At 48.1% G+C, this 27,687-nt stretch overlaps 3 protein-coding genes across 3 annotated transcripts; 1 reads left to right on the plus strand and 2 right to left on the minus strand.

Annotated features, from left to right (window-relative positions):
• Nucleotides 1-6,951: 6,951 nt before the first annotated feature.
• Nucleotides 6,952-9,878, minus strand: LOC107307241 (olfactory receptor 14C36-like). Its single transcript, XM_032441733.2, has one exon. It carries the CDS (start codon nt 8,140-8,142, stop codon nt 7,177-7,179), a length of 966 nt encoding a protein of 321 aa, XP_032297624.2. The 5' UTR covers nt 8,143-9,878; the 3' UTR covers nt 6,952-7,176.
• A 3,026-nt stretch (nt 9,879-12,904) lies between these two features.
• On the minus strand, nt 12,905-14,131 carry LOC107307239 (olfactory receptor 14J1-like). Its single transcript, XM_085510408.1, has one exon. The coding sequence runs from the start codon at nt 13,868-13,870 to the stop codon at nt 12,905-12,907; it is 966 nt and encodes a 321-aa protein (XP_085366534.1). The 5' UTR covers nt 13,871-14,131.
• Nucleotides 14,132-23,515: 9,384 nt separating this feature from the next.
• Nucleotides 23,516-24,792, plus strand: LOC146759491 (olfactory receptor 14J1-like). The gene has a single exon (XM_085510409.1). It carries the CDS (start codon nt 23,827-23,829, stop codon nt 24,790-24,792), a length of 966 nt encoding a protein of 321 aa, XP_085366535.1. The 5' UTR covers nt 23,516-23,826.
• Nucleotides 24,793-27,687: the final 2,895 nt, after the last annotated feature.

Here is a 27,687-nt window from a genome sequence, read left to right on the forward strand (position 1 = left end):
GGATGTATTCATAGTAGTTCTGTGAGGGTTTTATCCATCAGAAGGAGAAGAGAGTGGAATTGTTTAAAAGCTGCTGCAAAGAAGTCAAAGCATTAAGTCAATTAGGATGCCAATATTTTGTGAAGGTGCAGTAAGAAAATGAAGCAGTGGCTCTTTATTGTCTATCAAAAGGTATGGCAATATCCACAACATAAATCAGTGTGGGGGGAAAAAAAACACTCATTTAATGGATAAGTTTCCAGTGAACAATGAATGGTGCCTTGATGGTGTTACCTCTTATATCTACCTGTATTATCCCCAGCCTTTACTAATAAGTCGGCGGAATTCAGCCCAGAATAGTAAAGAAAAGGCTATGGCAATTTTAAAAAATAACAAAATAAAATAAACAAGCATAGCATGTACATAGTTTCAAGAAAAATTTAGCATGAGTGAAGATACTTTGAAGGCTAACTTTCTAAAATCTTTAATAAAGACAGCCATTAGAAAAAGAAGAAAAAGCATATGATTATAAAAGTCTCAGACATGTTTCATTCTGAAAAAATACGTAACATCTTCTACAGCACCATAATTTTACACTGGGTAACTTATAGATCAGTGTGGTGATGCACTGGAACAGGTTGCCGAGAGATGGTGGATGCCGCACCCCTGGCGGCATTCAAGTCCAGCTGGATGTGGCTCTGGGCAGCCTGGTCTGGTGCTTGGCGACCCTGCACATAGCAGGGGGATTGAAATTAGACCAGCTTCAAGGTCCTTTTCCACCCAGACCATTCTACGAGCCTTTGTTTCTATGATTTTGCGTTTACAGGTAGAAGGCTGGACAGCTTCCCAGCCCCCATGCTGAGAGCTCCGCTGCGGTCACCACTGTTGCCAGCACCTTCCCCTCTGGAGCAGTATGAACATCAAGCACTGGGGAGGTGAAAAGAACAGTACATGGAGCGTTATGGGCTGAGCGCAGGCAAGTAGTGCAGGTTGGGCTCCAGCCCGGCTCTCAGGATCTACTGCCAACGGAGCATACCAGGGGAGCTGCTGCTTCCGCTCCAGCTTCTGCCAGTTTCTTTCTGCTGTGCCAGCAAAAGCCCCTTGCTGGTGGAGGTGCAGCTCCAAACTTCACAGCACCTGAGCTGTTTGCAGGGAAAGGAGGCTGCAACAGGAGGAGGAAGTCATCCCTCAGGATCTGCTGAGCCCCCCACCCAGGCCCTCACCACCATCCTGCCCCATGTCCCCACCCTTGCACCCCTCAAGCAGTTTTTGGCCATGCATGTCCCCGAGCTAAAGCATTGTCACAGCTGCCTGAGTGCCTCAGGCAGACAAAAGAGCCTGCACACACTTAGCATGCAGTGCCAGCTTGGTCACTGCTCCCATTTTACTTGCTGGCAGAGGATCCACATCCTTTCTCCATCTCCTCCCCACCTGCTGTCCCCTGGGCTGGGCTGGAGGATGTGGAACACACACACTTGCCCTGGCAAACTGCTGCCAAAGAGGAGAAAGTGACAGCAAACCGGCTGGGAAATGGGGCTGTTTCCCACAGGCCCTCTGTAAAGCATCCTTCAGTAGGCCTGGCAAGCTGGAGACTCGGCCCTGCCAGCCCACAGCTGCCTTCTTCCCTTCTCCCTGCAGTTCTGGTGCCAAGCTCTCCTCCCAGGGAGGAGCAGGCCAGCCTCTGCCATGCCACTTCGTGCCCGCCTTGCTCCCTGTCACGTGTTACCTAGATTTACCTGTGCCCATCATAGGAGCAGCCACCCTGTAGAGCCCACGGCCCCAAAGTGAAGGGAAAAAGGAGAATGGGAAAATAGAACAATGGCGGCAATCTAAGGAGGAAAACTTATTTTACTAAATATGATATCGGAGGAGGTGGGAAGGAAGCCTGTCTCCTGGCCAGCTAAGTGCTGCAGAGGAAATGCACTCACCTCAGGAACACCTGGATCCCATGAGCAGTGGTTTCTGGCCCCACATCAGCAGAATGTTTGGAACAGTTTCTCTGCAAAGGCACGCAAGCCTACTGGAGGCTTGCCAAGGCCATTTTTCATGGCTCTTGCTGACAGGAAGCCAGCCTGGCTTTCATGCCAAGAGAGAAAACTACTCTCCACCAAAGCCCCTACCGTGAAAATCAGAGATTTCTTCTGCTCTGAAGGAGATGGATGGAGAAATACTGGGGCCGTGCAAGAGCACTGCCAGATTTTCTGCATGGGCAGAGACCCAGGAAATCCCTTTTCACATGGAGAAAGCTGTGGGAGCAAGCATGCGGAAAGGCCTTAGACTGCCCTGACACAACCAGGCTGGCCAACAGTGACCTGATGGTACACCCTCAAAACCTTCTCAACTTACACTGTGGAGCACTGCAGTTAGGCTGGCATTGCTGTCCTGCATTTTAATGCAGCTGTGCAGGAACCTCATGCAGAGGAAGTTGTCCTGGCACGTCATGATACCGATGTTCTTGAGGGAGGTGGAGACATGAGCCTTGCTCCTCAGGAGATGACAGTACAAGAGGACAGTCTCTTGCACACAGCACTGCACCTCATGCAGCGGGACGGTGGAGGCTCGCTGTCATGGGTTAACTGAAAATCTACCTGTGTCCCTGACAGGGGAAACGATTCCAGCCCCAAAGTGGCTGCCAAAGTGAAGACAGTGACAGCAAACCTACTGGGAAATGGAGCCATTTCCCACAGGCCCTCTGTAAAGCATCCTTCAGTAGGCCTGGCAAGCTGGAGGCTCGGCCCTGACAGTCCACAGCTGCCTTCCGCCCTTCTCCCTGCAGTTCTGGTGCCAAGCTCTCCTCCCAGGGAGGAGCAGGCCAGCCTCTGCCATGCAACTTCGTGCCCATCTTTCTTCCTGTTTTTGCCAGTCTTTGCCAGTAAGGCTTATTTCAGCCTCCAGCACAGTCAATTCTTGAGAGCCCTCAGTCATTCCAGAAATATGGATTGATTCTGTCCCTTCATGACAGGAGGGCATTAGGGTGCACTGTGAACCAGTATCCACCAGCGCCTTATATTTCTGTGATTCTGTGATTCTTTATGGGGTCCTTTGTGGTCCATCTGGGGTCTTTATGGGGTCCTATGTGGTCCTTATGGAGTCCTTATGGGGTCCTATGTGGTCCTTACGGGGTCATATGGAGGCTTTATGGGGTCCTATGTGGCTCTGATAGGGTTCTTATGGGGTCCTTTGTGGTCCTATGTGGTCCTTATTGGGTCCTCATGGGGTCCTATGTGGCTCTTATGTGGTCTTTAGGGGGTCCTTATGGGGTCCTAATGACCTGTGGCACAGCACACATGATCCTAGATGTCCACCCTTGCTCATAATGAATACTTGGCCATGCTTTGAACAAACAGCTTCCATTTTCAGAACCGGTGTGATCAAAGAGATGGTTTTGTCAGGCAACCCAGTTGGCCTTGATGGTTGGACCTAATGATCTTGGAGGTCCTTCCCAACCCTAATGACTCTGTGATTCTATAAGAAGGGAGATTTAGGCTGGGTCTAAGAAAGAAGTTCTTTACGACATCAGAGGGCGATGTCACATCCACGGCCCTTAGCTCCAAAGCACTTTGCTGTGCCACTGGGCAAGCAGTGCTGACCCAGCACTGGGACTGACCTCACACTGGGCATCCACTCTGTGTGGGGGCTGTTTGTTTACATGTCAAATCCGATCTTAACCACCCAGTGCTGATAACTCAGGTTCCACAACTGCTGAAGTACGTTCCCAAGTGTATTGGTCTATAGCTCAATAGGACTTCAGTTGTTTAGCATTCAAGTGAGCTACAAATCAGAGCTTACAAAGTCATTATATTGTATAATACTTACAAAGAACTTAAAGTGGCTTGCTTAGCACAAATGGCTAAGTTTGCTGACGCCTTAGGCCACAAGCTGTGGACCACCACAAAGACAATCAAAGGAAGACTTTACTCACTGCTTTTAGCCAGAGGATGAGGAAGCCTCATCCACCAGCAGAAGCAGAGTTTACTTGCCATGTTGTTCGCACAAGACTGCAAATATCCAGGTTTGCAGATAAGGTACCATAAAGTCCCATGGTCATAATGAGCTACACACGCCACTCCCATCTACAACAGCCTTTAAACTCTAGTGAATGTCATCAGTCATCAGTCATCAGCCACCAGTCAAATGCTTCCTAAGCTGTGTTCTGTTATGCAAATATTTTAATCAGTTTCATTAACCACATGCGTACCAAGGCCTAGAGAATTGGATATCAGTGTGTTTATATGTCTAGGCCTACTGGCCTCTGCATACACCAGAGACTGAAATGTTCGGTACGTGTACAGTCATTGCAGCAACCCTGAAATATTGTTCAGGAAGAAGGATGAGGCCTTAAGTCCAAATGCTGCACATCACATGTTGCCTGGAGAGAAGGCATTATTCAGCCTCAAGTCAAATTCCAGTTTCCCAAGTCGTTTTCCTCACCTCATAATGCCTCAGAGCTACCTGGAGATATGTTTGTGGTGGATCTCCTATATACCTAAGCTGCTGCTTATCCGTAGTAGAGCGGAAAATCATTAGTGTGAATCTGATTCACGTTCAGTGTCACTCTCTACAACAATGACCCTACAGGGTCTGGGAAAAAGGAATGGCCATGAGAGTTCTGCAGAACGGGAGCCCCAGGGCAGCTGGGAGGGAGGACTAGTTGTGCTCTCGATTGGCCTTATTTTCACCAAGAACCATTTCTGAGATGAGGAGAGTTAGGAGCTGTTTGAAACCAGCCCACTCTAAACAGCATTAGAACCAGCCACCAACATGCAGCTAGCTCTGCTTGACCCATGGTTTACAAATGGCATTGATTAGACAAGAGTACCTTCACTTTTCTTGGGATCTAACTAAAGCACTGTAGATATCTTCCCGGTTCTCATAGGCCCTATTCCCTCTGAGGCAGCCTCTTGCTATCCCCTACATTAGAGCCGTAGTCAAGCCTGGGTGCTTCATTGGAGAGCTGCTAACTTCATGGAGAGAAACCTTGAGACTCTAATAATCCACAGCGGAGCCAATTGAAACAGGCTTAAACTCAGGCACTGGGGGGGAAACCAATGTTATTAAATAGTTTGAATACAGGTGGCCAAAAGCTGAATGGAATTTGTGTTTGACTTCAGAGTAATTATCTCTGGTTTCTGCAGTGATTGCGTCATGCTTCCTTGCGGAAAAGAGAACATAGCAGATAATTCCCCTAGGGTAGGTGATTATATTCGAATACCTGAAAGGAATCCAAGGCTGGGAGTGAAAATTGGCTGAAGTTACCTGATTAAGTTCTGAAGTCACTGGGCTCTGTGCCCGAGCTTCAGCAGAACAAAGATGTCCTATGGGTTTTCTTCCCATGATGATCCAGCCTCCTGTCATGGCTTCAATGACAGGGAGGCTTTTTTTATCTGGATGAAAGGAAAAAAATAATAGAGAGCTGATAAATGGCTTAGAAATGCAAACAACTCAAGGATTCTACAAGGAAACATCATATGCCAATTTGAAGTGCTTCATCTGACAGAGCAGCCAGCTGGCCACAGCATTCATGGGGCATTTCCCATAAACAGGAGAGCTGCTGTGGGTCATCTCTGAGAAGAGCACTTGAATGTTTACGTTGGATATGGCCCAGAGAGCAGCCAGCTGGAAGAGTTTCCTTTGGGCTGCTTCTGCTCTGTGCAGTATTTGTCAGATCTGATCAGTGCTGCCTCATTCACTACACTTAAATGTAATGTGGCATTATCCCTACTCTGGGGTTCTTTTGGAAAGAACCAACAAATTGTGAGGAATCTTGACTGAGGTGAGGTACAGACTGTCTTTCAGATCAATGCAAAGCAGGTGGATGACACTTGATAGCAATTTCGTGTGAAATGTTCTCCTCAGGAAAATCCCTCAGCTGGAATGATGACATAAAAAAAGAAATACTCCATCTTTTGCAGCAGTCAAACACCGAATAAGTGAAATGTGACATGGTCTGATTTTTCAGGCTGCTTATCCAACAGCCTCCCCTGCAGTGATCTCCCCATCACGGCATCATTTAGGTTAGAAATGACCTCTCAGGTCATCTAACTGTTACCTCAGATAAGAGTTGCTTCAGAAGTAATGCCTCTTCTTATGTGACCTGGGTCATAAAATCAAAGGCGGATGTTGGTGATGTGACTGTAGAGGCTGAACCTTACTAACAACATCTCATTAAGTGTTGCTGCCAGGAGACTGTTGTCAGCAGAGGGGCAGCCTGACAGAATGGCATCTGACATGGATGTGCATATGAAGCAAAGGTGTGCCATTCAATAACTACAAGTAGAAAACGGTTACACTCGTTGACATTGACCAATACTTGCTGAATGTTTCTGGAGAATAGACAGTGGATGTGAGCAGAGCGAGGCAGAGGGAGGTGTGTTTCAACAGTGGTAACGGTGGGTCACCTTCTCTGGTGCAATGCATATAAGCAGGGCATGTAGGCTCCTCTTCCTTACCCTCACTCTCCCACCTCTGTTCTCCAGGCTTCTCCTGACCTCCTTGTGTCAGTCATTACACTAGGGGCAGATTTCTACCTACCAGCATATTCTACGGAATGTCTCCTGTAGGACCTATCAGAGTTTGTGCACAGTTCCTCTTCCACAGACTATCCTGGAGTCAGTCACCACCTCTGTGTACAAAATTGAAGAAGCCCTGAAGGAAGCGTGGGAACTTCTGACATGATAACCCATATCCAAGAACTTCTTGTGTGCAGGGTCACCCAGGGAATGAGGAAGAGGGGACCTGACAACCAATGTGCAAACCAGCTGCTGCTGCTGGACTCTCAGAGGCACTGACAGATGTGAACCTGAAAGCACAGACACCAGACAGGAGCCCAGGGATGGCCGGTCAGCTGCTGCAGGCTGAAGCCATTGCACAGTGTGATGAACAGCCATGTGCTTCCTGCTGGACTGTGGGTTTCTGAGAACGTCTGACCAGTACAGGCCCAGAAACGTCTCACAAGAAGGAGGACAGGCAGAGTGACTGCATTTCCTTTATTCTGTTAAGGTTCACAGAGGCAGAGAGCCTGGTACATTATGTACAGTGTGTCTGGGCTACACTATAAAGGGACAAGCTGAACAGGAACTGGTTTCATTAATGACTTAGTAGTGAAAACATTACAATATATTTAAAGAAGAATGAGAACACAGATAAAATGGCACAAACCAAATAATAAAGGACAGCTTGAATCAGTAAAGAGCTGCATTACAAGCCATGAATTCCAAAAGATGGGCAGTTCACTGCTTTTGAAACACATTTGGTCATCACTTTCCTCAATGCATCCTTGACCTCCCTGTTCCTCATGCTGTAGATGAGGGGGTTCACTGCTGGAGGAACCACTGAGTACAGAAGTGCCACAGTCAGATCCTGGAGAGGGGAGGAAATAGAGTAGGGCTTCAGGAGGGCAAAAAAGGCAGTGCTGAGAAAGACGGAGACCACGGCCAGGTGAGGGAGGCACGTGGAGAAGGCTTTGTGCCGTCCATGCTCAGAGGGCATCCTCAGCACGGCCATGAAGATCTGCACATAGGACACAACAATGAAAAGAAAACACCCAAAGCATAAAATGACACTAAAAATGAGAAATCCAACTTCCCTGTGGGAGGAGCCTGAGCAAGAGAGCTTGAGAATCTGTGGGATTTCACAGAAAAACTGGTTGACAACATTTCCTTTGCAGAGAGGCAGTGAAAACGTGCTGGCAGTATGAAGCAGGGAATAGAGTACCCCAGTGCCCCAGGCAGCTGCTGCCATGGTGGCACAAGCTCTGCTGTCCATCAAGGTCCCGTAGTGTAGGGGCTTGCAGATGGCAACGTAGCGGTCATAGGACATGATTGTGAGATGGAAATACTCTGCTGAGATAAAGAAGACGAAGAAAAAGAGCTGTGCAACACATCCTGCGTAGGAGATGGCCCTGGTGTCCCAGAGGACGTTGGCCATGGCTTTGGGGAGAGTGGTGGAGATGCAGCCCAGGTCGAGGAGGGCCAGGTTGAGGAGGAAGAAGTACATGGGGGTGTGCAGGCGCTGGTCGCAGGCTACGGCTGTGCTGATGAGGCCGTTGCCCAGGAGGGCAGCCAGGTAGATACTCAGCAAGAGCCAGAAGTGCAGGAGCTGCAGCTGCCGTGTGTCTCCCAACGGCAGGAGGAGGAACTCGCTGATGGAGCTGCTGTTGGGCATCTGCTGTTCTGGGCTTGGAGTCCTGCTCAGAGTGCAGAAGATAATGACAAGTCCAGACCATTCTCTGGCACACTCCTCCTGCTATACTCTATATTTTCTTTCCCTTTGGAAAATGATCATTTAACTCCAGTTCTTGTTTTTATTTTCTTGAATATGAACCATCTCTTAAGGAGTTGAATATTAGGAAAGTCTTACTTTCTCCTCATTTCCTAATCATATCCCAGCCTCCTGGATATTTTCCTCTTTACTCCAGCTTCTCTTCAAGACCCAAGACCCAGTTTATGTGCACTTCAGGTTGTCTTAGAGAAATCAGACAGTCTGCAGGACAAGTGAATTATTCATGCCTGCAGAAAATGATGAAAACAGAAATTAATTGTATCATTTTAGGAAGGAGAAGCTGAAAGCACAACATGTGGGACTGTTCAGAAAACAGCCAATGGATGAAGAAATACTGGGTCATCTCAGAGCTGTGTACAAAGTTGACAGCCCTTTTAGAATTCTGTCTCAAATTCTCTTCCCTTCCTTAAAAATAGGAAATGGAAAATCCCTGCCTTGGCTCTTGCAATGTACCCTTACCAACATTCTGTTGTGTAGTGGAGCTGTGATCCCCCTGCCCCAGGCAGCAGCTGTGGCAGCACAAGCCCTGCCAGGGGTCTCCTTCCCCACACACGTCTCCCCACAGTGCCTTGAGCAGCTCCCCGGGCAGGCTGAATGCTGAGCCTGGCAGGCGGCAGAGTCCCATACCCGGCACACAGCCCCTGGGGCACAGCAGGGACCCTGCTCTGCAGGACAGCCCTGGGCACCCGCCTGCAGCCCCGGCTGCACAGCCTGCAGCTGTGCTGGGAAATGCAGCTCTCAGGGCTGTGCTCTGATGCTGCAGCACAGAAGCCCTCAGTTGGAGCAGAAGTCTTTTTCCACAAGAAAGAAACATGCAGTGCCTGCAGCCATATCTGCTATGGGATGTGTCAGATTTATTTATCCCCGTATTAAATGTAGCTGCATGGCCTGATGTGAGACTTACCATGTCATGGCATGCGATCAATGCTCCTCCAGTAAGCTCTTAGCTTGCTCACACCTTATACATCCCATAAGCTGTCTCTCCCTTCACTTCTATCCTCATATCACCTGCAGATCATGCTCCAGCCCTGCTGTGCTGTGCACAAGAGTGGCTCCTGGGCACAGCTGTCTCCCTGCAGCACTGCCCACTTTTATGAGCTCTGTGTTTCCCAAGAGTCCAGCTCAGCTCAGTAGCAGTGGATGTCATTTTTATACTTCCCAATCGTCTCCCATGAGATGTCCCTGGGTCTTCATGGACAACAGCTCCTGAAAGACAATGGCATCATGACTGTACTTGAAATTCCAGACATTCCGTGAGTCCTTCCAGAGGTTGTTTAAAGAAACTAAAAGGGCACAGAGACAAGGACAGGGACGGTTGGACTTTCCCTGTGAAGGGCAGTGATCCAGCTGAGGCTGGATCCCTCTCATCTGTAGAGGGAAACCCTGCGGCTGAAATGGGATTCAGCTCCCCATGGACCCACAGGAGCTGGGATTCCTCTGGTTAAGTTCAGATGAGCACAAGGAGTTGCCTGCATTTGAACTCCTGCTCTGAGTCCTCGGTCCTTCAGCAGGGAGGCGGTTGCTCACACACACGTACACTGGGTGATGCCCAAGGAGCCTGGGGTGCTCTTGGAAGTGTACCAGGGCTTGTAAACAGTTTTCATGGAGTTATCTAGATCAATCTATGTCCATGACAAGGGGAGGCAGTAGGCCTTTGGGCCCCCCACCCCTGACAAATGGGAAGGTCAAAAGGGAAAGGGGTTGGGAGATGGGAACTGGGCTCAAGGAAGCAAACAGAGAAGCAATAATGATCTAAGGAGAAAAACTTATTGCACTTACTATGGAATTCAGAATAACACAATATAATACAATCTAATTGAAACTGAGGTTAACAAATCAAGTAAAATAAGAGAGAGAGAGGGAAGTTTCTGAAGACTGAGAAGCCTGCTTTGAAATTGAAGGCTCCACAGCTTGGAAGTACACCCACACCTGCTGCCAGGCAGTGAAAGAGAGAGCGTGCCTTCTGTGACATGATTCCCTCTCCAACTGTGTGGTCCTCTAGATTGTTTGGTTCTTCTTTTCTGCGCAACCATGGAGTGGCTTGAAACATATGCAGTACCCCATGTTACTGCCCAAATCATCATACTGGGTCATGAGAAACAAGGCCTGTGGCAACATGGCACCCCAGAAAGAATTGAATATGATAATGGGACACATTTCAAAAATTCTCTTATAAATACTTGGGCCAAAGATCATGGCATTGAGTGGATTTATCATATCACCTACCATGCACCAGCTTCTGGTAAAATTGAACGATATAATGGGTTGTTGAAAACTACGTTGAAAGCAATGGGTGGTGGAACATTGAAGCACTGGGAGAAGCATCTGGCAGAAGCCACTTGGTTGGTCAATACTAGAGGATCTGTCAATCGTGATGGTCCTAGCCAATCTAGCCCCCTACACACTATAGAAGGAGATAAGGTCCCTGTTGTACATATAAAGAACATGTTGGGAAAAGCTGTTTGGGTCCTTCCAGCCTCTGGAAAGGGAAAACCTGTCCGTGGAACTGTCTTTGCCCAGGGACCTGGGTGCACTTGGTGGGTAATGCAGAAGGATGGGGATGTTCTGTGTGTACCACAAGGGAAATTGATGCTGGGGGGGTGCAGTCAATAATTTTATGTATCTATGTATATATTTGCATGTGTAGTGTATTATAGTTATTTTAGTTATACATTTAGTTATGGTACATTTAATTGTATTATTTAGCTACCATAATTTTACATATGTGTATATAGGTAATATATTAACAATGTTGTAATACTGTAGAATAAGGGGTGGAATGTCATGCTTTTGTAATTTTGTTATTTTGCTATCAGTATTCCACATCATAACATCCTGTAAAGCATGGATGATTTTGCTGAATGTGCAGTTCACAGAAGAAGACAACATATCCTAGAGACCATCATGGTCAGGGATAAGTCATGGGACCAGGACGCTATATCATCTCGTTCCCAGGCTGGAGCTCTCTCTCTCAAACTTCTTGGGGAGTGGGAAGCGTTCCAGCTGTGTCGCCTAGAGTCACAGTAGGCCTTTTGGTTTTCAGGGACTCTCTATGTTTCGTTCGATTTATTAGCCTCAATTATGTTATATTTTGTTATCTTGTATTCCAATATCATATTTAGTAAAATAAGTTTTTCCTCCTTAGATTGCTGCTGTTTTTTCCCATTCCCCCTTTTTCCCTTCCTTTCCAGGCCCGGGGGGCCCTAAGAGGATGCTCCCCCTGTCATGGGCATAGGCACATCTAGGTAACCCGTGACAATCAGTCACAGGACAGGCGACTTTCTGTACTTGACATCCCCCTCCCAAAATCTCCTTTTCTGGCTCCTCCTCTAAAGGCTGCTTGTCATGGTCATTACCATCTGCACAGCCCACCTCTCTTGGCTGGCACCTCTGCCCTGAACTAAGAGTCACTTCAGTGCAGGAACCTCTACCCTGCAACATTTCCCCAGGCTGCTCTCAGAGTCCTCGGGGCTGGCTCTTGGCTTTTCCTCCAGCAAGCCCCACTTCTTTGCCTGCCTTCAGTCCATAGGTGCCTGGCTCTCTCACTCCTCAGCCTGAAGGATGGATGGCCTCAATGGCAGTAGACTCAAATCAGCATCTCAAATCTTTCCTTGCTCAGAAAAAAACTTAGGTAATAAAGAACTGGCAAGCTTGCTTTTAGAATTACCTTCTGTACATGACGTGATGCTTTAAAGAACAATCTCTCCTAGCAATGACCTGCCTATGTGTCATGCCGTTCTCTAGATCAATCTGTGTCCATGATAGGGGGGGCGGTAGGCCCATGGGACCCCTAACCACAAACATGGGAAAGGAAAAGGGAAAGGGGGTAGGGAGGCGGGAACTTGGCTCAAGGGGACAAACAGAGAAGCAGCAACAATCTAAGGAGAAAAAACGTGTATTACAAACTATGATATCAGAATGCAAGATAGCACAATAGAATACAATCTAACTGAAATTGAGGCTACTAAATCAAGTAAAGTAAGAGAGAGAGAGAGGTTTCTGAAGCCTGAGAAGCCTACTTTGAAATGGAACGTGCCATGGTTTGAAAGAACACCAAAACCACAGCCAGGCAGATAGAGAGAGAGCAAGCATCCCTTACATGACTTATTTCTCTCTCCACAGACCATTCTGGAGGCAGTGACCACCGCTGTGTACAAAATGGAAGAAGTCCTGAAGGAAGCTTGGAAACTTCTGACAAGATAACACACATCCAAGAACTTGTTGTGTGCAGGGTCTCACAGGGAACGAGGAAGAGGGGACCAGGCAACCATTGTGCAAACCAGCTGAGCTGCTTCTGCTGGCCGCTGCTGCTGGTGAACAGCTCTGTGCTTCCATCTGGACTGTGGGTTTCTGAGAACATCTGACCCTGACAGCTCCTGAAATGTCTCACAAGAAGGTTGACAGGCAGAGTCACTGCATGACCTTTTTTATATTATGGTTCACAGAGAGCCTGTATCACTATATACAGCATGTCTGGGCTAAACTACAAAGGTACAAGGTGAACAGCAAATGATTTCAGTAATAACATTATAGTGAAAAACAATACAATATTTCTAAAAAAAAAGAAAAGAAAGAAAGAATAAATTACACATATAAAATGGCACAAAATAAAAAAGCAAAGTGCTCGATTCAGTAAAAATCTGTATTACAAGCCATGAATTCCAAAAGATGGGCAGTTCACTGCTTTTGAAACACATTTGGTCATCACTTTCCTCAATGCATCCTTGACTTCCCTGTTCCTCATGCTGTAGATGAGGGGGTTCACTGCTGGAGGCACTACTGAGTACAGAAGTGCCACTGTCAGATCCATGAGTGGGGAGGACATGGAGGCGGGCTTCAGGTAGGCAAAAAAGGCAGTAGTGACAAATAGGGAGACCACAGCCAAGTGAGGGAGGCATGTGGAGAAGGCTTTGTGCCGTCCCTGCTCAGAGGGCATCATCAGCATGGCCATGAAGATCTGCACATAAGACACAACAATGAAAACAAAACACCCAAAGCATAAAATGACACTAAAAATGAGAAATCCAACTTCCCTGATGTAGGAGCCAGGGCAGGAGAGCTTGAGAATCTGTGGGATTTCACAGAAAAACTGGTTCACAACATTCCCTTGGCAGAGAGGCAGTGAAAATGTACTGGCAGTGTGCAGCAGGGAATTGAGAACTCCAGTGCCCCAGGCAGCTGCTGCCATGTTGGCACAAGCTCTGCTGTCCATCAAGGTCCCGTAGTGCAGGGGCTTGCAGATGGCAACATAGCGGTCATAGGACATGATGGTGAGAAGGGAACACTCTGCTGAGAAAAAGAAGGCAAAGAAAAAGAGCTGTGCAGCACATCCTGTGTAGGAGATGGCCCTGGTGTCCCAGAGGACGTTGGCCATGGCTTTGGGGAGAGTGGTGGAGATGCAGCCCAGGTCAAGGAGGGCCAGGTTGAGGAGGAAGAAGTACATGGGGTTGTGCAGGCGCTGGTCGCAGGCTACGGCTCTGCTGATGAGGCCGTTGCCCAGGAGGGCAGCCAGGTAGATGCCCAGCAAGAGCCAGAAGTGCAGGAGCTGCAGCTGCCATGTGTCTCCCAACGGCAGCAGGAGGAACTCACTGATCGAGTTGCTGTTGTGCATCTGCTGTTGTTGAGCTTGGAGTCCAGCACAGAGTTCAGAAGATAATGACAAGTCTAGACCATTTTTCGAGACATTCCTCCTGCTATACTATATAAATTTTCCTTTCCCTTTTGAATATAATTATTTAATTCCATAACTTGTATATACTTTCATGAACTTCAGCATCCCTTGAGCTCTTATTTTCTTCTCATTTCCTAATCATACTGCAGCCTCTTTGGTATTTTTGTCTTTACTCCAGCTACTCTTTGATACCCCAGCCCTAGCCTCTCTACACTTCAATTTGTCTTAGAGAAATCTGCCTTTTTCCAGGACAAGTGAACTATTAATGTCTGCAGAAAACAACTATAACCTAAGCTGATTGTATCCTTATAGGTAGAAGAGGCTGAAAGCACAACTTGTGTGACTGTTTACAAAACAGCTAACTGATTGGTGAAATATAGGGGAGTCTCCGAGCTGTGTTCAAAGTTGACAGCCCCTTTTATATTTCTCCCTCCAATCTTCCCTTCCATCAGAACAGGAAATGGAAAATCCTTGCCTTGGCTCTCCTGCAATGTACCCTTACAAACATTCTGTTGTGCAGTGGAGCTGTGATCCCCCTGCCCCAGGCAGCAGCTGTGGCAGCACAAGCTCTGCCGGGGGGCTCCTTCCCCTCAGACATCTCCTGCAGCACCCTGGGCAGCTCCCCAGGCAGGCTGAGTGCTGAGCCTGGCAGGCGGCAGAGTCCCATACCAAGACACAGCCCCTGGAACTCAGCAGGGACCCTGCTATGCAGGACATCCCTGGTCACCCACCTGCAGCGCCATCTGCACAGCTTGCAGCCGTGCTGGGACACGTAACCCTCAGGGCTGTGCTTTCATAGTGCAGCATGGAAGCCCTCAGCTAAAGCAGAAGTCTTTTTTCACTAGAAAGAAACATGCAGTGCCTGCAGCCAGATCTGCTATGGGATGTCTCAGTTTTAGTTAACCCTATAGGAACAGCAGCTGCATGGTCTGCAGTGAGACTTGCTGTTTAATGGCATGAGAGCAATGCTCCTGTCACGAGCTCACAGTCTGCTCACACTGTACTCATCCTCTCTCCCCTTCTTCTCTGCTCCTTCTGTCAGCTGCAGGTTGTGCTGTGCACAAGAGCTGCTCCTGGGCACAGCTGTCTCTCTGCAGCGCTGCCCACTTGTATAAGCTCCCTGTGTCCCATGATCCCGGCCCAGCTCAGCACACCCGAGGATTTGAGTTTCTCTTCCTCATTGCTTCCCCTGGAGATTTCCCTGGGGCTCCAGGGCTGAAAGCTCCTTATAGACAGCAGGGTCATCTCTGCTAAATGCACTTGGATGTCAGATCAATTATTTGCCAGTGGATAGACTGATACCAGAAGCATGGCTTTGATTTGCAAAAGCACCAGGTACAAGCGGGAGCACTCCTATCTTGCACGGCAGCAAGCAGAATGTTACATATTTGAAAGCCAAGCTCAGACTTATTCAACAAATTTCCTGGTACTCATCTACATATTCATTATTTTCCAGGAACTCATTTACATTCTGTCCCTCCCTCCGGCACATGCGTTGTTTGTATCTGGGTCTTCCTCTGGTGGTTGTGGGGATGAAGTCAGGTGTCTTCCTTGCAAAAGCTCAAAGTCTTCCTAACTCTGTCCTTTTTACCCCATCATGTTTGATTGAAGTAGTCTGTTTCTAGGCGGCTTCTTCGGCAGTGTTCCTTTCAGTATGCAGGTTGTTCTTCCCTTATCATAACCACACATCCTACTTGGTTATGGACCCACATACCTAACTCTTATTTTTGAGATTTACTCTTTTACTATATCAGTTTGTTAACAGATCGTGTTGGCCTAGCAGACGTGGCATAACTACCAATTAACACGACTTATCCCGGGACCTTGACCTTCCTGGGGAGAGAGACACAAACATGGATGCCATGAAGTCTTCTCTCAATCTATTGATGTGTCACACTCCTTACATACCATCCTAAATCCTGCGCAGACGTGTACACACTCTATGCATAACACAACGCATGCGAGAGAACCTGTACGCATACATACCTAAACACCTCGCCCACTAACTTCTAACGTACAACCGTAACTCAGCTATTTCAGAACACTCCATCAACTCAGAACTACTGTATGCACTCATAAATCCTCACAAAGACAACTTAGTGCCCCAACACAGAAGTGCAAATGCCTCATCTGGAAAGCTCTTTGTGGGGAGCACTGCAGGGCACCGGGAGGCAGCGTGGGTCCAGCCCCGGCAGGTTGCAGCGTTTCAGGCAGTGCCTGCGTGCATCAGGGGACGGACACATGGGTGCGACATATGAGCCACAGGTACTCGGGGCGGTCTCATGTCATGGTATATAAGGCTTTGTTGCGCAGCATTAAATTGGCATTAGGCATTAGACACTATATGTATGTTATGTATGGCCGTGGGCTGTGGATGTCCAGAACGTAAAGGGTTAGCCTTGCTGGTTGTCGTGGTTTAATAATTTTGTAATTTTGCTATCAGTATTCCACATCATAACATCATATAAAGCATGAATAATTTTACTGAATCTGCTACTTACAGAAGAAAACTACATCTCCCAGAGAACAACACGATAGGTCACGGGACCTGGACTCTATATTAACTCGGTTGCAGACTAGACTGATCTCTCTTTCGAGTTCTGGCGTTCAGGGGAGTGTGTGGGAGCCTTCACCGTCTCGCCTAAAATTCACAGTAGGCCTCTCGGTTACGGGACTCATTCTCTCTCCTATTTTGCCTGATTCGTTAGCTCAATTTTCAATTACATTATATTATTTTTTTATTATCCTGTATTTCGATATAGTATTTAGTAAATAAGTGTGCCTCCTTAGATCGTTGTCGCTGTTTTCTTTTCCTAATTAACTTTTTCCTTTCGGCCTAGGGCCCCCGCGGGGCCTACGGCCCCCTGTCACGGGTGCAAGTGGACTTTTTCATTCAAACCGTGACAGATTTTGGTGGAGAATGCGTGCAATTTGAGTTGCTGTTTTTCTGTGTTTTCTTCTGTTGCTCTTTTAGCTTTTAACAGGGCTACAAGTTGTTTTTCTTTGTTAAGGAGCTATCTTAGGTTTGCGATTCTGCGCCTGCGAGCTTGACCTTGAAAGTCCAGGCGGACTGCCAATACTCCGGTTTATTTTATAAACACTACTGAGCTTTGCATTTTTAACTTTCTTTTTTTTCTCTCTCTATTGGAAAAAAAAAAAAAAAAGTTCTCTCTACTAAGTTTGCTTTATAAGGTACTGCATTTCATTAGTTCCTCTTTTATGATGCTCCAAACATATTGGACCATGTTTAAGCTAGCCCATTTTTCCTATGAAGTTATAGGAATGTATTATAGATTGAAAGCATGGTTAGCAACGCTTACTTCGTATTTGCATGCAGCTCCAGAGGGAGCAACTAATGCAACTAGTGCAACCAATAGTACGGAAATGGTGGTTTTTGAGCGTGCTCTTCCTTTTTTCTTTGCATCCTTTAAGCAGTCTTCGACTGACCAGTTGTCCCAGTGGACCACACTGTCAATCGTATTAATCTCCCTGAATTTACTGTTGGTTATTGTAGTGATCTCACTCAGTATCTGGATTTATAACCTCAGGAGGAAGTCTTCCCTAGAATTAGAGAATACTGAGTGGCAGGGAGTGTGGAGAGACTTTGGAGAGACTTTTAGAAGACAGACATCTTTAGTGTCATGGAGCTTTACTCCTGAACACTTAAAGAATCCCAAGAGTTTGACCGCATATTTGAGACAGGAATGTTGTGGCTCAGGCAGATCTCAGGAGGCACAAATGACTTGGGGCCTAGCTAATGCTTATCGGGCCTTATTTAATACCATTTCTGAGAGGGAAGTTTTTGATGCTGAGAGAGGGAGTCTCAGGGCTGAGAATGAGAGTCTCCTTGATGAGAGAAATAACCTCCTACAACAACGAGACTCATTCTGGTATGAGAAAGAGAGTCTCAGAGCTGAGAGAGAAGACCTCCTATATCAACGAGACACATATTGGTATGAGAAAGAATCCCTGCAATCCAAACTCAACACTCTTCAGTCCGAGCACAGCGCTCTCCGGTCCGAGCATGGCACTCTCCAGTCCGAGCACAACACTCTCCAGTCCGAGCACAACGCCCTCCAGACTGAGAATAGCTGCCCCCAGTCTGAGCGCGACATTCTCCCATCGGAGCGTGACACCCTCCAGACTGATTACAACGCCCTCCAGTCTGAGCACAACATCCTCCAGTCCAAGTGCAACACCCTCCGATCTGAGCGAGACGTCCTCCGGTCCATGTACAGCGACCTCAAGGTTCAGTTCGATGCTATCAAGATCGATTGTAACAACCTCCAGACCATGTACGATGCCGTCCAATCTGAGCGCAACACTCTCCAGTTCAAACACGACGCGCTCCAGTCCGGGTTCGACACAATTCAGTCCAAGTACAACGCCCTCAGGGCTGAGTTCGACACCCTGGAGTTCGAGCGCGATCTCCTCCGATCCAAGCTATGCACCCTCCAGTCCAAGGGGAACATCCCCAAGTCTGAACCGTATGTACCACACCTTGACCAACTACCAGGGGCACCAGATACAATGTTGGTTGCCCCTGTAAGAGGGCGAAAAATAAAACAGTTTTCAACTCAGTTAGAGAAAATGCAGAAGGAGTTAGAAGAGCGGAGGGAGTTAGGAGAGCAGGACTCAGGAGAGCAGGGGGACTCAGGTGAGCAGGGGGAGTAAGAAGACCAGAAGAAGTTGGAGGAGCAGAGGATGTTAGACGGGTATAAGAAGATGATAGAGGAGCAGAAGAAGTATGAGGAGCAGAGGAAGTTAGGAGAGAGGAAAAAGAAGGAGGGCTACCTGGAGGAAATAATACAAGAGTCAGAGTCAGATGAAGAAGAGGAGCCGAAAGTTAGATTTTCTTTACGAGAATTTCTCGAGTCCAAACTTGTACAGGGGGCAGCCTCATCAACACAGTTGCCACCATCAACATCTGGGACTCTTGATAGAGCAAAAGGTGAGCAAAGTATTACGACCATTATTGATAGATCTTTAAAACTGAGTGAAATTTGGGATCTAAGAAAGGATTACACACATCAACCAAAAGAACATATGGTCACTTGGTTACTTCAATGTTGGGACAATGGTGCCAGCAGTGTGTGGCTTGATGGCAATGAAGCTCGCCAACTGGGTAGCATTTCCAGAGATGCACGTGTGGACAGAGGTATTGGCACATGCCAAGATCAGTCCTACACCCTCTGGAAGCGGATGTTGATAGCGGTAAGAGATAGATTCCCCTTTAAACGGGACTTGGAGCCTGAGAAAAGGAAATGGACTGATATAGAGAAAGGCATCCAAACTTTGAGAGAAAATGCTCTGGTGGAAATGCTATACAGCTCCCACTTCAACCGCAATGACCCGAACCAATTACATGATCCTGAGATAGTCTGTGTACCACGACAAATGTGGCGTGACTTTACAAGGGCTGCTCCAGAAAAGCATGCCAGTGCACTTGCATTAGTATATGGCCAAGGGGAAAGGAAACCCCTTGTTAATGAACTAATTGCTAAACTTCAGGAGCTTGAATTATTTATAAGCACTATAAAGTTAATCGTTATACTTCAGCCATTGTCAAAATAGCTGAAAGGTTAAACAGAATGGAGGGAACACAAAATGATATCATTGACATGTTGACTAACATGCCTGATGTAGATGGATCCATGGTGGTACCAGATGATGGGGACCAGGATTCCCACAATCGCCTATTGAAAAAGCTAAACAACATGAGTTCCTCTCGACCCGTATCATCGAAAATCTCAACCATAAAAAAGAGAGGTCCTCATATTCAAGCAAATGACAACAATAAGACACCTCGTATTCAAGCAAATGACAACGATAAGACCGTACGTTTTGCTTTGTTGTATTTCTTGAGTAATCATAGGGAGGATATAAAGAGGTGGTATAATTCATCCACTTCTGCACTTCAGGCACAAGTGAAAGAATTACAGTGCAAAACAACCACCAAGGTGAATTCTTCCAAAAGGGGGAAAGTTCCAGTTGCTGCAAGCCACCGAGGTAAACAATAGAGGGGCCCTGCCCCCAGCCGGGGGGAGTAAGGGACAACAGAGTATACTGGACTGTGTGGATTAAGTGGCCTGGCACATCTCAACCACAGAAATATAAAGCCATGGTGGACACTGGTGCACAATGCACCCTAATGCCCTCAAGTCACCAAGGGACACAACCAATATATATCCATGGAGTGACTGGGGATTCTCAAGAATTGACTATGTTGGAGGCCAAAATAAGCCTCACTGGTAAAAACTGGCAAAAACACCCTATTGTGACTGGTCCAGAGGCTCCATGTATACTGGGAATCGATTACTGTCACGGGTTACTTAGATTTACCTATGCCCGTGACAGGGGAAGCCACCCCGTGGCCCCCCCCAACCCCCCCCGGGGCCCGGAAAGGAGGGGGAAAAGGGGAGTGGGATAAAACAGCGACAATCTATGGAGGAAAAACTTACAATAAGGTGCTAACTACCCCCAGTAAATGCCATTTTGCCATCTATAATTCTGAGTTATGGTGGCTTTGGTCCAGGCAGGGAACAACACTAGACTTTAGGGCAGAGTGTGGTTGAACCATGGAAGCACGCAGCAAAACCCGGCCCAAGGCAGTCTGACCACTGGGAAGTGGCAGATGCAGTGTGACCTGCTTTTCCTCTGCCCTCCAGAGCCAGTTGCCATCTGGGATGCGGTGGCCACCTACGTATGAGAGCAGCTGCTGGTGCACAAGGTGTGTTGGCTGTTGGGTTCCTCCTCTCCCTGTCCAGCTCAGCCTACAGTTCCTCTGAGTCTTCCCCTGCACGCACAACAGGAGACTCAGCCCACATTTCCCTGCTGTGCATCCCATGGGCTTCCTGCAAATGCAGGAATGCTTGTGCTAGGCTGGGTTGCAGCTCAGGCTGAGCCCAGCCTCAGGAAGCCTCTGGGTTCCATCAGACTGCTTCCGCCCTGACTACTGTGCTGCATTTGGGAGGTCAAGGGGAAGGAGGAGGCTGCACGGCTCCTTCCCAAAGCCTCTCCGCTGCCCTGCCTTTTGCCTCTGAACAGCAGGTGGGGGCTTCTGAGCTCTGTCCCTACACAGGACCAACTCCAGCTCGTCTGCAGCCAGCCCGTAACCCTGTAGCCCGTGCTTTTTCTTCCACCTGCAGGGTGTCTGGACTCCCACCTTGGGCTCATTTGACACCATCTCCTAAGACATCAGGACTGACGATGGGACAATGACTCTGTGAAGGCCCGCGTTTCAGCTGGCCAGGAACCGCAGAGCCATGCACCACTTCCAGTCTGACAAGGAATCCCTGCCAGGTAGGAGGGGGATTAAACCCTTGCTGGCTTCATGAACGGGGCAAAGAAAGCCACCCCCTCCCTTCGCAGAACGAGATCTCCCCCCCCAAGGAAGGGTGCCAGCTGGGAGATGGCTGCAAGTATCAGTTCTAAAGAAGCACCTGTGGAAAACTGAATGTAGGATCAACTCCGATCCTCCTATTTTTCAGCCCTTAAGGAGGTGGAGCCCCTGAAATACTGCAAGGTGGCTGCTGTTGTCTCTGTGAGCTGGCAGAGAGGGAAGGCCTGCGACCAAAACACTGTTGCCCTCCTCTCCAGCTGCCTGCAGGACGAGGAGAACAATGCCTTTGTCCCAAAGGACACTGGAGTGCTACTCTTTCAAGGAATGAACTTTGAACTGAAATACTATTACAACATCCTTGAGAAGCTCTGTGGGAAGGAGACGTTCAGAAAAGTTGAATTCAAGGTGAGCCGTAGGTTTCTCCCTGGTCTGGGCAGCCCTGTCAGCCTTGCTCAGGCCGCACGTGGCCCACCAGGACCTGGCCAGCTGCTCAGTGCAGGTGCTGTGGTGCTGTCAGCTCCCCCTGCCGTGTTCTCCTCCAGTCCCCAGTGCCTCAGCCATGAACAGGCCGTCCCACAACCTCCCCGTTCCCCCTGCACAAGCCCCTTAGCTGCTGGACATGTTGCTGTCCCAGGTAGCACTGGTGGCCTCCCTGACTCTCCCTGGCCGGCTTGTGGTCCTTCCTATGTGAGTGTGGGAACCTTGAGCCCAGTTCCCATCTCCCAACCCCTTTCCCTTTTGACCTTCCCATTTGTCAGGGGTGGGGGGCCCAAAGGCCTACTGCCTCCCCTTGTCATGGACATAGATTGATCTAGATAACTCCATGAAAACTGTTTACAAGCCCTGGTACTCTTCCAAGAGCACCCCAGGCACCTTGGGCATCACCCAGTGTACGTGTGTGTGAGCACTGCCTCCCTGCTGAAGGACCGAGGACTCAGAGCAGGAGTTCAAATGCAGGCAACTCCTTGTGCTCATCTGATCTGAACCAGAGGAATCCCAGCTCCTGTGGGTCCATGGGGAGCTGAATCCCATTTCAGCCCCAGGGTTTCCCTCTACAGATGAGAGGGATCCAGCCTCATCTGGATCACTGCCCTTCACAGGGAAAGTCCAACCGTCTCTGTCCTTGTCTGTGTGCCCTTTTAGTTTCTTTAAACAACCTCTGGAAGGACTCACGGAATGTCTGGAATTTCAAGTACAGACATGATTTCATTGTCTTTCAGGAGCTGTTGTCCATGAAGACCCAGAGACATCTCATGGGAGATGAGTCTGAAGGATAACAATGACATCCTCTGCTGATGAGCTGAGCTTCCCTCTTGGGAAACACAGAGCTCATAAAAGTGGGCAGTGCTGCAGGGAGACAGCTGTGCCCAGGAGCCACTCTTGTGCACAGCACAGCAGGGCTGGGATATGATCTGCAGGAGATATGAGGATAGAAGTGAAGGGAGAGACAGCTTACAGGATGCTTTAGGAGGGAGCAAGCTAAGAGCTTACTGGAGGAGCATTGATCGCATGCCATGACATGGTAAGTCTCACATCAGGCCATGCAGCTACATTTAATACAGGGATAAATAAGTCTGACACATCCCATAGCAGATCTGTCTTCAGGCACTGCATGTTTCTTTACACTGGAAAAAGCCTTCTGCTCCAGCTGAGGGCTTCTGTGCTGCAGCATCAGAGCACAGCCCTGAGAGCTGCATGTCCCAGCACAGCTGCAGGCTGTGCAGCCGGGGCTGCAGGCGGGTGCCCAGGGCTGTCCTGCAGAGCAGGGTCCCTGCTGTGCCCCAGGGGCTGTGTGCCGGGTATGGGACTCTGCCACCTGCCTGGCTCAGCACTCAGCCTGCCCAGGGAGCTGCCCAGGGTGCTGCAGGGAGATGTGTGGGGAGAAGGAGCCCCCCGGCAGAACTTGTGCTGCCACAGCTGCTGCCTGGGGCAGGGGGATCACAGCTCCACTGCAGAACTGAGTGTCTGTAAGGGTACTTTGCAAGAGGAGAGCCAAGTCAGGGATTTTTCATTTCATTTTCAGAGGGAAGGGAAGATTGGAGGCAGAAATATAAAAGTGGCTGTCAACTCTGAACACAGCTTGGAGACTCCCCAATATTTTTACAGTCAATTAGCTGTTTTGTAAACAGTCACACAAGTTGTGCTTTCAGCCTCATCTAGTTAAAAGGATATAATCAGCTTAAATTAGAGTTTCTTTTTTTTCTGCAAACATTAATAGTTCACTTTTCCTGCAAACAGGCAGATTTCTCAAAGACAAATTGAAGTGCAGAGCGGCTGGGGCTGTGGTCTCGAAGAGCAGGTGGTTTAAAGACGAAAATATCCAGAATGCTGGGGTATGACTGGGAAATGAGAAGTGAGAAAGAGCTCCCTAGTCTTCTTCTCCTTAAGGGATGGTGAAGTTCATGGTAATAAATTCAAGTTATGGTGTTAAATGATCATTTTTGAGAGGGAATGGAAAATTTTGTAGCATAGCAGAAGGAGTGTCTCTGAGAATCGTCTGAACTTGTCATTATCTTCTGCACTCTGAGGAGGACTACAAGCCCAGGAATAGAAGATGTCCAACAGCAGCTCCATCAGTGAATTCCTCCTACTGCTGTTGGGAGACACACGGCAGCTGCGGCTCCTGCACTTCTGGTTCTTGCTGGGTATCTATTTGGCTGCCGTCCTGGGCAACGGCCTCATCATCACAGCCATTGCTTGTGACCAGCGCCTGCATACCTCCATGTACTTCTTCCTGCTCAACCTGGCCCTCCTCGACCTGGGGTACATCTCCACCACTCTCCCCAAAGCCATGGCCAACGCCCTCTGGGACACCAGGGCCATCTCCTACAAAGGATGTGCTGCACAGATCTTTTTCTTTGTCTCCTTCATCTCAGCAGAGTGTTCCCTTCTCACCGTCATGTCCTATGACCGCTACGTTGCCATCTGCAAGCCCCTGCACTACGGGACCTTGATGGACAGCAGAGCTTGTGCCACCATGGCAGCAGCTCCCTGGGGCACTGGGGTTCTCAATTCCCTACTGCACACTGCCAGTACGTTTTCAATGCCTCTCTGCCAAGGGAATGTTGTGAACCAGTTTTTCTGTGAAATCCCCCAGATTCTCAAGCTCTCCTGCCCTTGCTCCTACATCAGGGAAGTTGTGCTTCTCATTTTTAGTGTCAGTTTATACTTTGGGTGCTTTGTTTTCATTGTGGTTTCATATGTGCAGATCTTCATGGCTGTGCTGAGGATGCCCTCTGAGAAGGGAAGGCACAAAGCCTTCTCCACGTGCCTCCCTCACCTGGCCGTGGTCTCCCTATTTGTCAGCACTGCCTTTTTTGCCTACCTGAAGCCTTCCTCTGTCTCCTCCCCATACATGGGCCTGATGTTGGCACTTCTGTACTCAGTGGTGCCTCCAGCAGTGAACCCCCTCATCTATAGCATGAGGAACAAGGAGGTCAAGGATGCAGTGAGGAAAGTGATGACCAAATGTGTTTTAAAAGCAGTGAACTGCCCATCTTTTGGAATTCAGGGCTTGTAATGCAGCTCTTTACTGAATCAAGCTGTCCTTTATTGTTTGTTTCGTGCCATTTTATTTGTGTAATCTATTCTTATTCTTCTTTAAAAAATACTGTAATCTTTTCACTATTAAGTCATTATTGAAAACAATTCCTGTTCAGCTAGTACCCTTGTAGTGTAGCACAGACACATTGTACATAATGTACCAGGCTCTCACTGAAACTTAACAGAATAAAGGAAATACAGTCACTCTCTCTGCCCTCCTTCTTGTGAGACACTTCTATACCTGTACTGGTCAGACATTCTCAGAAACCCACAGTCCAGCAGGAAGCACACAGATGTTCATCTAACTGTGCAATGGCTTCAGGCTGCAACAGCTGATGGGCCATCCCTGGGCTCCTGGTTGGGGTCTGTGCTTTCAGGCTCATATCTGTCAGTGCCTCTGGAAGTCCAGCAGCAGCAGCTGGTTTGCACATTGGTTGTCAGGTCCCTTCTCCTCATTCCCTGTGAGACCCTGCACACAACAAGTTCTTGGATGTGTGTTATCATGTTGGAAGTTTCCAAGCTTCTTCCAGAGCTTCTTCCATTTTGTACACAGACATGATCACTGCCTCCAGGATGGTCTGTGGAGAGGGAAAGAAGTCACGGAAGGGATGCTCGCTCTCTCACTGACTGGATGTGGTTTTGGTGTTCTTCCAAACCGTGGCACCTTCCATTTCAAAGTAGGCTTCTCTGGCTTCAGAAACTTCTCTCTCTTATTTTTCTTGATTTATTAGCCTCAGTTTCAGTTAGATTGTATTATATTGTGTTATCTTGCATTCTGATATCATAGTTAGTAATATAAGTTTTTTCTCCTTAGATTGTTGCTGCTTCTCTCTTTGTCCCCTTGAGCCCATTTCCCATCTCCCTACCCCCTTTCCCTTTTTTTTTCCCATTTTTCTGGTCAGGGGTCCCATGGGCCTACAGCCTCCTCTGTCATGGACACAGATCGATCTAGAGAATGCCATGACACAGAGGCAGGTCATTGCTAGGAGAGATTGTTCTTTAAAGCATCACGTCATGTACAGAAGGTAATTCTAAAAGCTGAGGAGTGAGAAATCCAGGCACCTATGGGCTGAAGGCAGGCAAAGAAGTGGGGCTTGCTGGAGGAAAAGCCAAGAGCCAGCCCCGACGACTCTGAGGGCAGCCTGGGGAAGGGTTTCAGGGTGGAGGTTCCTGCACAGAAGTGACTCTTAGTTCAGGGCAGAGGTGCCAGCCAGGAGAGGTGGGCTGTGCAGATGGTAATGACCATGACAAGCAGCCTTTAGAGGAGGAGCCAGAAAAGGAGATTATGGGAGGGGGATGTCAAGGACAGAAAGTCACCTGTCCTGTGACTGATTGTCACGGGTTTCCTAGATTTGCCTATGCCCGTGACAGGTGGAGCCACCCCATAGTGCCCCCCAGGCCCAGAAAGGAAGGAAAAAAGGGGGAATGGGTAAAAACCGCAGCAATCTAAGGAGGAAAACTTATTTTCTAAATATGATATTGGAATACAAGATAACACAATATAATAAAATATAATTGAGACTAATAAATCAAACGAAACAGAGAGAGTCCCCGAAAACCAAGAGGCCTACTCTGAACTCTAGGCGACATGGCTGGAACGCTTCCCACTCCCAGAGAAGTTCAAGAGAGAGAGAACTCCAGCTGGGCACAATATTATATAGTGTCCTGGTCCCGTGACTTATCCCTGACCGTGATGTTCTCTGGGATATGTAGTCTTCTTCTGTGAACTGCACATTCAGCAAAATCATCCATGCTTTACATGATGTTATGATGTGGAATACTGATAGCAAAATTACAAAATTACAAAACAATGACAAACATATTCATTGTTTTTCCTGGAACTCATTTCCATGCTGTCCCTCCTACTGCCGCGTGCGCAGTCCGTAGTGGGGGTCTCACTCCAGTGGTCATTGCGATGAATTCAGAAGTCTTCCTCAGGTTGATTTGACCCAGCTCCTCCAATCAATACGTCAAAGCCATTTTCTTTGGCTACCTTTCCCTTCCAGCTGTATTGTCTTAAGTATAGACCCAGCTGTGTTATCCCAGCTGTACTGTAACTACAGCAATGTCTACATGTCCAACTAGTCCTATTCTTCTGACATTCCCCAAAGCCTAGGATACTTAATCTTCATGAAGGGCCCCTATTTTCTTGATTCTTATTTTCTGCTGTGACCAAAGACCCGTTGTGAATGAAGTTATCCCAGCTGGAGGCCATTCAGGACTGGTATTCCCCAGGTTTCAGTGCTGGGGCCACTTCTCTTTACTATTTTCATCAGTGTTCCTCTGGGGTTGGTATTGGAGCCTGTCCTGTTCAATATCTTTTTGATGACCTGGATGTATTGGAGTCTGTCCTGTTTAATACCTTTCTTGATGACCTGAATGAGGGGATTGAGTGCATGCTCAGTGAGTTTGCAGATGGCAGCAAACTGGGAGAAAGTTTTGGTCTGCCTGGGGGAAGGAACATCCTGCACAGGGATCTGGATTGCTGGGCTGAAGCCAATGGGATAAAGATCAGTAAGACCAAATGATGAGTCCTGCACTTTGGCCACAACAACTCCAGGCAGCGCTGCAGTCCTGTGGCAGAATGGGTAGAAGACTGCATGAAAGAAAAGGACTGGGGGTGTTGGCTGATACACAGCTGAATGTGAGTGTAGCCACGAAGACCAATGGCATTTCGGCTTGGATCAGAAATTGTGTAGTCAACTGGGCTATACAGCAACCCCAAACAAACCTACAGGCTTGGGGAGGCGTGGCTGGAAAGCTTCCAGATGGAAAGGGACCATGGTGTATGTGCTGATGGACAGTTGGCTGAATATGAGCCAGCAGTGTGCCCAGGTGGCCAAGAAGGCCAATGGCATCCTGGCTTGTATCA

The sequence above is a fragment of the Coturnix japonica genome, chromosome 10 (assembly GCF_054131305.1).
Source record: "Coturnix japonica strain WE chromosome 10, WE-NBRP24, whole genome shotgun sequence".
Lineage (NCBI taxonomy): Eukaryota > Metazoa > Chordata > Aves > Galliformes > Phasianidae > Coturnix > Coturnix japonica.